This window comes from Bidens hawaiensis, unplaced genomic scaffold (genome assembly GCF_021521415.1).
Source record: "Bidens hawaiensis isolate Kalapana, Puna unplaced genomic scaffold, B.hawaiensis_p1.1 tig00011910_1, whole genome shotgun sequence".
Classification (NCBI taxonomy): Eukaryota; Viridiplantae; Streptophyta; class Magnoliopsida; order Asterales; family Asteraceae; genus Bidens; species Bidens hawaiensis.
In genome coordinates, this window is record NW_027491956.1 from 170,921 (window position 1) to 184,570 (window position 13,650).

The 13,650-nt window shown below is 35.7% G+C and overlaps 2 protein-coding genes across 3 annotated transcripts; one reads left to right on the forward strand and one right to left on the reverse strand.

Moving 5' to 3' along the window:
• Positions 1–341: 341 nt before the first annotated feature.
• Positions 342–10,617, forward strand: LOC143539566 (uncharacterized). Its single transcript, XM_077032850.1, has 6 exons — positions 342–658; positions 9,251–9,359; positions 9,428–9,499; positions 9,577–9,657; positions 9,752–9,813; positions 10,464–10,617. Exons 1-6 carry the CDS (start codon positions 342–344, stop codon positions 10,525–10,527), a joined length of 705 nt encoding a protein of 234 aa, XP_076888965.1. The 3' UTR covers positions 10,528–10,617.
• Positions 10,618–10,640: 23 nt separating this feature from the next.
• Positions 10,641–13,132, reverse strand: LOC143539561 (putative protein phosphatase 2C 34). 2 transcript variants are annotated; one of them, XM_077032845.1, is made up of 6 exons: positions 13,064–13,110; positions 12,739–12,993; positions 11,728–12,021; positions 11,535–11,652; positions 11,057–11,280; positions 10,641–10,976 (listed from the first exon to the last, which is right to left on the reverse strand). In XM_077032845.1, the coding sequence occupies exons 2-6, from the start codon at positions 12,982–12,984 to the stop codon at positions 10,767–10,769; spliced, it is 1,092 nt and encodes a 363-aa protein (XP_076888960.1). In that variant the 5' UTR covers positions 12,985–12,993; positions 13,064–13,110; the 3' UTR covers positions 10,641–10,766. The 2 variants fall into 2 exon arrangements, with proteins under 2 accessions (XP_076888960.1, XP_076888959.1); XM_077032844.1 differs by having other exon boundaries at positions 12,739–13,132.
• Positions 13,133–13,650: the final 518 nt, after the last annotated feature.

Genomic DNA, 13,650 nt, shown 5'->3' on the forward strand with positions numbered 1-13,650 from the left:
ACTACAAGCAAGAATTATCCAGGAAATACGATATCAAACATGGGTAGCAACCCATTAATGATACCAGAAAGCAAGGGGGCATGGCGAATGTGCATCGACTAAAAAGACTTAAACAAAACATGCCCTAAAGGCTGCTATCTATTACCCGAGATAGACTTGAAAGAGGTGCATTAGCACCATATCGCTTCAAATGTTTTCTGGACGCATACAAAGGATACCACTAGAATCACATGGTGGGAAAAGATCAAGACAAAACCGCATATTGCACAAACAAAGGCAATTTCTGCTATAAAATGATGCCATTTTGACTGAAAAACGTGGTGGCCACATATCAACGCCTAATGGATCAACAGTTTGGGGAGCAGATTGGTAACAATTTGGAAGTCTATATGGACTATTTGTTCATCAAGAGTGTAGAAGAAGATCATATGCTCAGAGACACAGTAGATACTTTCCAACAACTATGGAAGATAATAATGAAGCTGAATCTAAGAAAATGCTCATTTAGAATGGAGGAAGGTAAGTTCCTTTGGGTTATAGTGATAAAAGATGGTTTTAAAGCCAACCCCGAGAAGGTGCAAGCAATATCACTCATACCACCCCCAATATCTCTAAAAGAAGTGCAAAAGTTAAAAGCAAGATTGGTAGCCATAAACAGGTTCTTAGCAAACCATGCCACCAAGTCATTCCCATTTATGGCAACATTAAGAAACTGCCTAAAAAAATCTCAACTTCGATGGACGCCAGAAGCAGAACAAACTTTCCAAGAAGTCAAGAAATTCCTAATAGAGTTTCGATCGTTAACAGCTCTGCAGAAAGGAGAAGAACTAACATTATACATGTCTACATCGAACAAAGCGATAGGTGCATTCTTGTTGGTAGATCGGAAAAAGTTCAAATATCAATCTATAATATTAGCATAACTCTCACAGACGCCAAAACAAGATACTTCACAATGGAAAAATTGGTCTTAGCTCTGGTGCATGCATAAAGACACCTTCGTAGGTACTTCTATGGCCACCGGATCAACTTGTTAACCAACTATAAAATCCATAGCATGCTCCACCAGCCAGAACGCTATGGAAGATTGGAAAAATGGACAATCGAGTTAGAAGAACACACCCTGCAACACAAACCTAGACTAGCGATAAAAGGTCAGGTGTTGGAAGATTTTATAGTTGAAGTGCCAGAAGGAAAAGAAGAAGAGTGCAAGGCGGAAGATTAACCACCAAAAATTCCCGAAGAAAATGAGAAATGGATGTTATTCACTGATGGAGCATCCAATGATGAAGGATCAGGAGCAAGTTTGAAATTAGTAAGCCCAAGTAAATAAGAGTTCACGTATACCATCCGCTTAGACTTCAAAAGCACCAACAGTGAAGCGGAGTACGAAGCCTTTTTGGCAGGGTTGCGCATAGCCAACAAATTTGGAGCGCGACATGTTGAAGCTCGAGTATATTCAATGCTTATAGCCAGCCAAGTCAACGGGAATAGTGAAGTGAAAGACGAAGTCATGGCATCATACTTGGAACAAGCAAAACAATATTCCAGAATTTTGCATCCTGCAAGGTTATTCACATTAAGCGAAGTGAAAACAAGTCCGCGGGCGTGTTGAGTAAATTGGCTGCTACAAGTTTTGAACACCTAGCAAAAGAAGTGAGGGTAGAAACTTTAGCATAACCATCAATTTCACCAAAACAAGTGTGCATCGCACAAGCCCCGGATGAATCATAGATGACCCCAACTAAGGCATACCTAGCAGAAGGAATTCTCCATTGGCCAAAAGCGGAAGCCCAAAAGATAAGGCACAAGGCCCTACAATACCAACTTTGAGAATGAATATTATATAGAAGATCTTTCCTGGGACCTATACTCAATTGGTTTGATGCGGAAGACGCCAATTACGTGATTCGAGAAATCCATGAAAGCATATGCGGATTCCACGCAGGACCAAGAATGGTAATGGCTAAAATCGCCAATGTCGGGTATTACTGGCATGGCATGCATATGGATGCGGTGAAGGAGCTGCGGAAATGCGATCCATGCTAACGTCATGCTCCCAGCACCATGAGCCCTAAAAATGATTTATTCATGATATCATCCGCATGGCCACTCTAGAAATGGATCATCGACATCATGGGACCCTTCACAGAAGCACCTGGAAAGGTGAATTTTTTTTGTGGTCGCGATAGATTACTTCATGAAATGGGTGGAAGCTAAGCCATGGCGTCTATCAGCACAACCTCTATAAAAAAGTTCATATGGGAATTAACATATGTCGATTTAGGTTGCCACAAACGTTAGTCAGTGACAATGGCACTCAGTTTGCCGACAAGGCCCTCCAAGAATGGCTTGCAGAGCTACACAGAAAACAAGTATACACATCTATAGCGTATCCACAAGGAAATGGTCAGGTGGAGGAGCCATCCTAGACGGAATCAAGTCAAGGTTGGGGTTGAAAGGAGCTGGTTGGGTAGACGAACTCCCACGCATCTTGTGGGTGTTTGTATCCTTTACACATTGGTCTACTAATTTCTATTGTGTGTAGTTAGTTTGTTAACTTTTAATTGTATAATGCCGATATGGATTTACTTAATTGGTTCTTAAAAATAATAGGACGAAATATGCTATGACAAAGAGAGTGTTGCAGCAAGTTATTGTTGAAGGTGAGCTCAAAAGTTTGTTGGCTTGATAAAAACCGAACCGAAGTTAAATAATAATTATTTTTGTAGGTTTTAATCAACAATTATTAGCAACTTGCACTTCATATAATAATTTTATTCTGTATTCAATATTGTTTTGTTTATTAACACAGTAATTATAAATATGAACAATAAGTTTTGTAAATTTAGATGAATAAATACTTAACTAATCAATAAATAATAAAAGAATGAATCACAAGCTGAGTTCAAGCCTGTAAAATACACATGAATTGAACTTAAGCTTTAGAAATATATCTTTAAACGACTCAAGCTCAAGCTCCTTTATGTTATACAAGTTGAACTCAATCTTAGACGTGAACCTGGGTATATCTGTTGAAAGTATTTATTTTGGTTTAGTATTAATTCACAAGTATCAACACCATCTCATCATCATGATATATATGCTTGCTTAGTAGGCGAGTTCTTGCCGTTACAGCCAAGCTAGAACCCGAGATACCCACTGTTTCTGGAATCATCGTGTTGTGAGAATGGGTATTGGATCCCTATGACGGTTCCACGCGAGAAAGACATGGCATAGTTTTTATAGGATTCATATAGGTCGCTTGAAGCTTGTGGAACTACAATCACAATGAGCCCGGTTATGATGATTTGCAACTTCATCTAGATTATTAGATCGCCATGTTCGAGCCTCGGTTCAGGTATATTGGTATGTTGCCACCTTGGTCAACAATATATGCACCTAATTACCCAACTAACTTCAACTATGAACTCTTAACCCGTTTACCCATTTACCCAACTCATATTCAACTTCCAAACCCGTAACCCGTATATTCATTTGATTTCTTGAACCACAATTGCCGTTCTATAGTTGGAATTAGATCAATATTATGATTCTTCTTACCTAATTCGGCCAACCGACGAAGTTAATTAGGAATTTAGATTATATTCGATATGTATTGCTATTATGAAAAGAAACCGACTCTGACGAAGTTAATTATGATTCTTCTTGAACCACATAGTCGTCGCCTACTTTTCCCCCAACCTTAATTGGATTATAAAAGCCTTTTATTACTCAGTTCATCTTGTTTCTAGGCCGACCTAACCTTATGTCATTATGCACCTAAACAGTCATATAAACATAATTAAACTTCTATGTACAATCATCTAACCCTAGCCGTCCATAACCCCCTAATTAATTATATTATAAACATCCTCTACTTGTTCGTTCATCATCTCACCGCCACCGGCCTAGTTATATCGCATTACCCCACGTCTGATCATTATCTAAGGCAATTAAACTATGTTTGTATATCGCGTTTAACCTGTTAACATAAACCCCAACTCAAAAACTAATTAGCATTAACGGATTGATCGAATTTGATTTGTTAGGGTTTATATTCAAAACTGTTGGATATGTTGTTGTTTATATTTAAGAGAAATCGTTTATGAATGCATTTACTGGTCAGCCCAGTTGGTTAATACCTTTGGTTATGGAATGGTAGGTCGCGGGTTCGAATCTCTGCCATCCCGTTCTTGCTTATATTTTTGGTATTTATTTTTCTAAAATCATTTATTAAGTATAATAACAACAATAATGATTAAATAAAATTATTTCCTTAAAAACCGGCTATAGAACGTGTATTTTTTGCGTATCTTTCGCCCGTTTGGTGAAAAATCCATGGAACCCATGGGCACTCCTACTATCCATTTCTTAACTTGTTTTCATATTTTTGTTGAAGTAATCAAACGTGGTGAATCACAAGATACTCCAACTACCCATATTTATTTCGATAGTTTGTTATTTAGTTTGGTCGGCTAAAACGACGTGTAACGCTCATTGGGCCGACAAAATTCATTGCATTGTTAATTCGTTAATTAGTTGGGACAATCAAATTGCCATGTAACGCTCATGGCTGTCCAACTCAGTTCTTTTTTGTTAGTTTGTTGGGTCATTCAAATTTCCATGGAAAGTTCATGGGAGGTCAACATTCACAATTTATTTCGTTAGTTTATTGTAAACTTAATAATCTAAATTTTTTTTAATCTGACCTAACTCCTCGTGTAGTCATCACACATTAATCTTATTAACTACATCATCTAATAACTATTTACGCAATGTACCCCCCCCCCCCCCTCTCATCTTATAAACTTTTACTTTTAATCCTCATGACGCAATTCCTCTTACTTCTTAAGGCAACGTTATAATAAGTTATCCACATAGTTAAACATTTTACTATTCTTATAATTCCTCAATTTATTCTTTATCTTATAAATCCTCATTTTTGGTCCCTATAGAATGTCTCATTTAAGAAACCAACGTTATCCTCGACATCAATCGCTTGATTTCACAACCACCGTATGGCTGTCTGTATCGCCAAAGAGATAGATGCTGCGATCCCTAGGATAGTAACCCAAATTTGGAACCTCCATCCAACCGATTCAACTTTTCCCACTAATTCCTCTGCTGGTGACTATAAACCATCTACTCATCCTCGCAACAAGAAACGACCTTGCTGGAACAAATCCTACCCAACCGCAAGTTTCCTCAAACAAGAAACCTTACCTCGGTCCTTTTCCGTTATGCTCCATTTGTAACCGTCATCACTCGGTTAAATCCCTATGCCGTCGATGCATCCAATGTAACCGTTGCGGCCTTCTTGCTAACACATGTCGTGTCCTGCCTACTGCACAAGCTGTTCCACAACAACCTACCTCTCTTTCTCAACCCGGTGTTCCTAATACCCGTGCTTTCTACCATTGTGTAAACCCAAATCATCTCCGTAATGTGTGCCCTCAACTTACCCAAGCTCATCAAGCCCAATCTACAACTATACCCTACTACCTGACCCATGCTCACCAAGCTCAAACCCATCAACCTCATGTCCCTCAAACTCCTCCTATCAACCCAAGTCAACCTTACTTAATCCAACACTATCAAATCCTACAACCACAAGCTCAAGTTTACCGAGCATATTTCCACCAAACAACCTTCTTGCAAACTGTTCAAGCTCACGTTATTCAAGCTACCCCAAATCAATCTACCTCGACAGCTCCAATTCCTATGAATGCAACTGCTCATGGTGCTTCAAGTCACGTCAATTAAGCTACTCAAAGACTCCGAATACTTTTGTAGTTTTCTTTATCTATCTTAATATATCTTGTCTTTTCCTAATTACGTTTTGTAACGCCTCTTTATGGCTTTGGATTATTTCCCATTTGAACTGTTTACCTTCTATCTAATAAATAAAGTTTCCTTTCTGTTTAAATAGATTGTTTATTGAAGCCTACTTCTATGTTATTTCTTTACCTTATTAACCTTAACTATTTATAAGCTAACTCTTCTTCAATTTTAAATGCCTATACTTTTGTGACGTCTTGAAAAAAATAAAAATAAAAAAATCCTCGCTTTAGTAAAATCTACTGTAACTTTTGAAATTGTTTTATACATTGGTAATTTTCTAGTATTAAAAACTCATTTAAACCCTTGTCTCTTAAAAGCACGTTCTTTAAATGTTTTGTAACCCACACAAGGGACGAACCATGTGGACCATCCGACGATCTAAATAATTATGGTCCGGAACATAATTATCGAACTCCTCGCATGGAAATCATGATGCGTAAGCTTGTGTGTCATAATATAGAATCGAAAGTAGTTGGGATAACGGTACAAATGTAGAGATGATAAGGACATGGTGGATACGCCCCTGGTACATCCTATATATAAGTGCCCTTATCGGAATTTTCATTTTGAGCGTTATTTCAACTATATAAAGTTCTGTAATCATGTATTCTTATTTAATGGTGTTGTTATAGTATTTCTTAATTTCGGGACGAAATTCCCTAAAGTAGGGGAGACTGTAACAACTCGGATCTTTCGATATTAAACAAATACCTTACTTTGTTTTGAAGTCTTAACCCGTTTACTCATTTACCCAACTCATATTCAAGTTCCAAACCCGTAACCCGTATATTCATTTGACTTCTTGAGCCACAATTGTCGTTCTATAGTTGGAATTAGATCAATATTATGATTCTTCTTACCTAATTCGGCCAACCGACGAAATTAATTAGGAATTCGGATTATTATGTATTGCTATTATGAAAAGAAATAGACTCTGATTTCTCGTTTAATTGCGATTTGGATTATTCTAGATCATGGGCCAAGACTTTAACGAACCGACTAAGAACCCTAATCTCAATTCCTTATAAACGGAATGTCTTGATACAATTAAACCTATACATTCAACCCTTTAGACGTCGCCTACTTTTCCCCCAACCTTAATTGGATTATAACAGCCTTTTATTACTCAGTTCATCTTGTTTCTTGGCCGACCCTAACCTTATGCCATTATGCACCTAAACAGTCGTATAAACACAATTAAACTTGTGTGTACAATCATCTAACCCTAGCCGTCCATAACCCCCTAATTAATTATATTATAAATATCCTCTACTTGTTCGTTCATCATCTCACCGCCGCCGGCCTAGTTATATCGCATTACCCCACATCTGATCATTATCTGAGGTAATTAAACTATGTTTGTATATCACGTTTAACATTTTAACATAAACCCTAACTCAAACACTAATTAGCATTAACGGATTGATAGAATTTGATTTGTTAGGGTTTATATTCAAAAATGTTGGATCTGCTGTTGTTTATATTTAAGAGAAATCGTTTATGAATGCATTTACTGGTCAGCCCAGTTGGTTAATACCTTTGGTTACGGAATGGCAGGTCGCGAGTTCGAATCTCTGCCATCCCGTTCTTGTTTATATTTTTGGTATTTATTTTTCAAAAATCATTTATTAAGTATAATAACAACAATAATCATTAAATAAAATTATTTCCTTAAAAACCGGCTGTAGAACGTGTATTTTTGTGTATCTTTCGCCCGTGTATATACGTATATATAAGCATATATGTATATATGTGTATAGTATCACGTAAACTAATATTTTTGGTTTAATATATATTAACAAACTTATAATTCTTAAATATGTATTTTATTACTATAATATTTTTATATAGTATATATTATAGTATACTTTTAAACGGATAATATTTTTAACGATGTGTTTTACTTATACAATATTTTTATATAATAAAGTATTATAATATACCTTTTATGTAATTTAACAAAACTAATTATTTTTCATATAAAATCTTTAAATAAAATAAAAGGGTTTAATAGTGACTTAATAATAAATATTGAACTCGCTTATCCGATCTAGTTCATTAACTTAGCGTATCTTCGTATTCTTTTTCCTTATTAGGCCTTATCGTCAACGTGCATGAGCCGCTTTCGTCATTTTTATTGTTATCTATTCACTATTGTTCGTCTATTGAGGTGAGTACCACATTCCACTCTTTTTACTCGTTTTCATACTGTTTTGGGGACATATGCGTAAATTGTACTTTTTCATATATACTTATACACAAAACTGCAACTTTGTCTTATGTGTTAACAACTTATACCTTACTTGTTTATGTGCTTATTTGCTTTCTATGTTTCCGCATTCGGATATATTCAACATAATCTCAGTCTAGTATGATCATACGCCAGTCGTTATAGCTTTGTGCTTCTTGAAATCTCAGTTATATTTGCTCATTTGGTTAATTTGTTATTCTCATATGACTTGTTGCACTATTTATTTTTATACTATACTATATGTACATTTAAACTGGTGTGTTACTCACTCAAACTTGTGTTGACAAACTATATTATTTTCAACGCATATACAGGTTATCGTTTGATGTGAAGTAATTGAAGTTAGAAGATCACTTAAAAATTTATGCTGGAAGAAATTAATTGAGACAATATTAAATAAGATTTTTATAATTGTTTGATGTCTTATTTGTTTTTGGGATATTGTAATAAATATTTGTTTTATTTGAAATTATTAAATAGATATTGAAACTTATATTGTGCATGATAGTAATCTTAAGAGTTGTGACAATCAGTTCGCGCCTCAGCATTTCCGCCGTAGATTGGAGTGTGACAATATAGGTCAAAGTCATGTTTACTAGACCGTACGTCTTCGGGCTTCGGCTAACATTTGCTCAAAAAGAAGACAAATTTTCTGACTGGACTAAAAGGAAAATTGAAGTTCGTAAAGTAAGTTTTTATACATTCAATCTAATCTTCGGTGATAATATACTAAATAGGCTATTTATGTAATGGGTCACTGGACCCATAGATAGTACGTTGCGAAATATAGTTTGAAAATTTACTAAACAAAACAAAACATGAATAATGGTTCGCTTGAACTGGTTTTTTTAAAGTTATCTACAAAATACTTAGATTGTATATCTGTATTAAAATTGATAAAAATGGTTTTTTTCAATCTTCTTGCTTTGTTAACAAATTACTCTAGCTTCATTGTTTGTATAACTAGACTAATTTATATTATAGTGCAATTCCTCTGGACTCCGCCACCACACTTTTTATTTTTTATTTTTGGTTCGCACACTTCACACGGAAATCCCATTTGCATTTGAATCAAACTTTTTATGCACATAACTAAATATAATTGTTTCATCTTTTAGTTAATAACTACCACCAATCTTTGTAGGTTTGAACAAGGGGCAGAGATGTGGCACAAAATCCAAACGACACCGAGGAATCAATTTGGTGTTTTCTATGTGAAGCTCAACTGTACGGAGCAGCAGAAGCCCGAAAACAATTTCTTGAGGTCTATACATTATATATTTCCTTTAAGAAAAGTTTCACCATTTTCTTAGTCTATTATTCACTTTGCAGGTTGGTGGAGATCCTAGACCTGTTATGAGACAAGCTTATAACATGTTCAAAGATGGCGGTGACCCCGAAAAGGTACATTTTTATATGGTTTATGCAGTTTCGTTGAAATATTACGGCGTTGTTTATGATAGTCGGTTTCTTATGAACAGCTTGTTGATGCGTTTTCTAAGGGTCGAGAAAGTGAGTATTTTTATGCTTCGTTGTATGCGGGCCTTTATTATGAATCTCAGGTCCGTAGTTTGGAATAGTTGCGATTTTTTGTTTCCGTGTGTTTGATAACATTTGTTGTTAATAATATATGTGGTGTGATCCTGTTAAGTGCAGAATGAAGCTGACAAGGCGAAAGTTCATATTGTTGCTTCATGTAATTCCCCTTACGGACAAAGGTATCATCAATGGTCTTGTTGTATATTGGGTGTAAACAAGTCGACCTGAGCTTGGTTCGTTTTAAACTCAATTTCTAATGCCCAAGCCGAGCTCATGAGTAATTATTCAAGCCCCGGCTTAACTCGTTTGATTGTAGCTAATTATTTAAATTATATGCATTAATCCATATATACTTTTATGTATATTTATAGTTGTAGTTTAATATATATAACGTAATATGTATCTTAGATTTATGTTTATCATAATTATGTATATGATAATAATAGTTATTATTATTGTTGTTGACTTGTTATTTCGTAATTGTACAAATCTTTTAATAAATTAAAAACTATAGATTTATCATTTATTTAAACAATAAGCTTGTTTAAGCTCGCTAGTCCAGTCATGTTTGGTATGTGAATTGTGAAGATCAGGCTCAAACGCGTTTATTAACTTATCTCTAAGTTAGGTGTGCGCTCGTCTATGAGGTCTAAGTTAGGCTTGAGCTTGTTTTAAGTCAGCTCGAGTTGAGCTTTTAAGAAGCCGGTATAAGGTACAGCTCACAAGCGGTCGACTCGTCTACACCCTAGTCAAAAAGATTCTTAGCTTTTGCTAAAAACGTAAAAACGGTTGTTTATCTTGATCTGTTATCATTGTTCTTATGTTGCAGGTCTGATGATTATATGGCTTCCCTGGCTAAGGTCCATTGCATGTGTAGAAACTGGGAGTTGTAATACTTGTACAACAAACACGTATATGATAATTCTGTGTACTGTAAAAAGGTGTAAATAACCTTAAAACCCCATTTTTTTTATCTTTTTTTTACAACACTAAGAAGCGTCATTAGAATCCATCAAATACTTTGTTAACCTATGGGACCATGTAAAACACATTTCACTAGGTTGAATGCAGAAGCTAGTGAAAGTTGAATTCAAACATTGGGACCAATTTGTTTAAAGATTTTGTTAAACTCTTATTCTGGAGTAGTAACATGGTGAATTTGAGTATTACTATCATTATAAAAGAAGACACAAATGGCTGAAATATCATCAGTCGCGATCCCTCTTCTCTTGCGTTTCCATGCTCGAATAGCACAATCCACTAACCGTTTAGCCGATTTTGCCTTGTCCACAACTGATGACACTATCTCCACTGCTTCTTCATTTGAGATAACATCCCATACCTACACTAATACTAACTGATCAGATACAAATAAAGCAAATTATTTACTTGAAACGGTTTGTGCAATACTAAGCTGCATACCCCATCTGAAGCAAGAATCATAAATTGGTCTCTAGTGGTTATATTTCTATGTACAACTTGAGGAACCGAAATTAGACCGAATCTTTTTAGACAATAATCGCCAAAGGCTCGTGACATGGCCAGGCCAGGCAAGTCCTCGTTTGGTAGCCATACCCGGTGCACACCTGGCTCGTCATCTAAGCAGAAAACACGACCACTGCACTCGACTATCCGTTCAGTCTCCTCTGTACATAAAATGGCTTGGTAAATGTCATTTACTTCAAAATGAAAGTGAGAATACAGAAATGGATCAAAATATGTTTTTAATGTAAACTTGTTTTATTAAATCAGATATTTGCAAACCCTTAAAGTTGCCTTAACAAGTTGCTGAATATTGCGATTAAAAGCGGTTGACAAAAGGAAACAAATTGTTACGCAGCCCGCTTTAACCCTTCAGTACCCAAACATGTCTAAAACATATTATTAGAGAACCACTCACGAGGTAGATTCGGCTTAAAATCAACCGTAAGCTGAACGGGTACCAAACATCCATCGTCAGTCACCGTAGCTAGAATGGCTCGAGAATCACCAACATTCGCTACCACAAGATGATCACCCTAAACAAGATAGAAATATTACAATATAAACACAAATTTTAAAATTCATTAAAAGTTCCTAAGATCTAAAATTACCTGTCTAACAGCTGTTATGGCAGTGGTTCCACTATAAACCGAGTCGATTTTGTGGCATTTCTCTAGATCATGATCTATTTCAGCACAAGTCTTTATGAAAGAATCACGCCACAGATTGAACCTATCAAGCTCTTTGTCAGCTTGATCAAGTGAACATTGGATCAGCATTTCTTGCCAGTTGCAAAGCAATGATGATGGCATCAAGTTGCAAACTCTCTTTGCGATATAATGGCCCCATGGACCGTGACCATCGAAGACGCCACAGAACATCATGTCGTGTTGGCACCCGAATTCCTAAGGCCCGAAAATTGGACATATAAAATGTCATTTTAATGAACCAAATTTCATGGCAATAAAGTATTGTTTTTAGAACGTACTGGACCGGAACAGCTCTATATAATCCGTCAAATGGAGTTTATTTCAACCACTTGCACTTGAACCGGCTCGGTGGATTTTCTTTTCTTGTTTCATACTTTCATGTACTAATTCACATATTTAGCTTTAAGGCTATATATTATATTAACGCCCTACTATTTTTTTCATATATATATATATATTATTTATGACATAATACGGATCTATGAAACTAGTGTGACCGATATACTAAGTAAAATGACTCCTTTAATAATTGGTCCAGACGTCCGGTTAAGAAATGTTATTTATAAATTATAATGCTATCCTACTTATAAAACTAGTATGATATCAAAGTTTTAGCAGATGAAGGTTGCAAATTCTAATCTTATTCGTGACAAAATGTTGTGTGTAAGCCATGGGTTTTACTATAATGGGCTTTTGGGCGGTGGATTTCCCTTGGAATTCGTGACAGGCCAAGTCATCGTTAGCAATCGCGGGTGAGCGTGGCCTTTTGCCAATAGATGTACCCAGGCGTCCGGGCCTTGTTGGTCGTTCAAGAAAGAAGAAAAAAAAGACGGCTGGTATGATAACTGGTCCGGTGATAAAAACGTATATGAAAACAAGTAGAAATTGATGCCAAAAGTATAATCTTTATACCTCCCACACAATGCAACGATCTTGATTCACTCCTTTTTCGCCTTTTTTCGAGCAAACAGAAGCAAGATTATTTGATCCGTTCACACTGACCGTACCAGATGATCTTAAAATCATCTCATTCTTTTTTGCATCTTTTGCCATGGCTTTTGCTGCTTCTTTTCCACCACATTCACCAGAACTTGTCCCTCTTTTCGAAGTCGAAAACGTCCTCGCTAGCCCGTCAAACATGGACGAAAAACGACCCATTTTCCACTCCTAAAATATCACAACAAGATTCAACAGACAATGGGTTATCTGATCCATAAACAATTAAAAAGAAAATAACTAACTTTTATATCCCAGCAACAAAGACTTGTGGTTAAGAAAGAAAGACCTTGGTTTGAGGATGTAAGACGGAACTTTTATATCCGGTAGGAAGTGAAAATGAGTGATGTTGCTTTTAAGGAGAAGACTAGAATAATTATAAAGACGTTCGTCATGTATGAAAACACAATACAATACAGGGTGTGGTGGTCCAGGTGGAGGCAATCAATTCATCCATTTTGCCCTTTTCAGATAGTACAATTTATTTACAGGGTTTTTAATTATACAACGTTCGTTACTTTAAATTTATATCTTTCCAAATTAATTTTTTTTTTCTTAACACAAACTTAGGGACGTTTGGCAACTACTGAATCCGTAAGAGGTCTGAATGATTAAGAGAGTCTAAGTCAGTAAGTGTGTTTGGTTGGATTTCTGAATGATCATATAGAATAACTATTTTATCCCTTTAAACTAATGAAATATATCTGTTTAGTTAGAGCTTTTAATAACTAAACTGAATGACCAAACTCACATTATAACCAACCAAAATACATCTTAAAACAAAGTTTCATTATAACCAATCAAAATAAATTATAAAAATAGTTTATC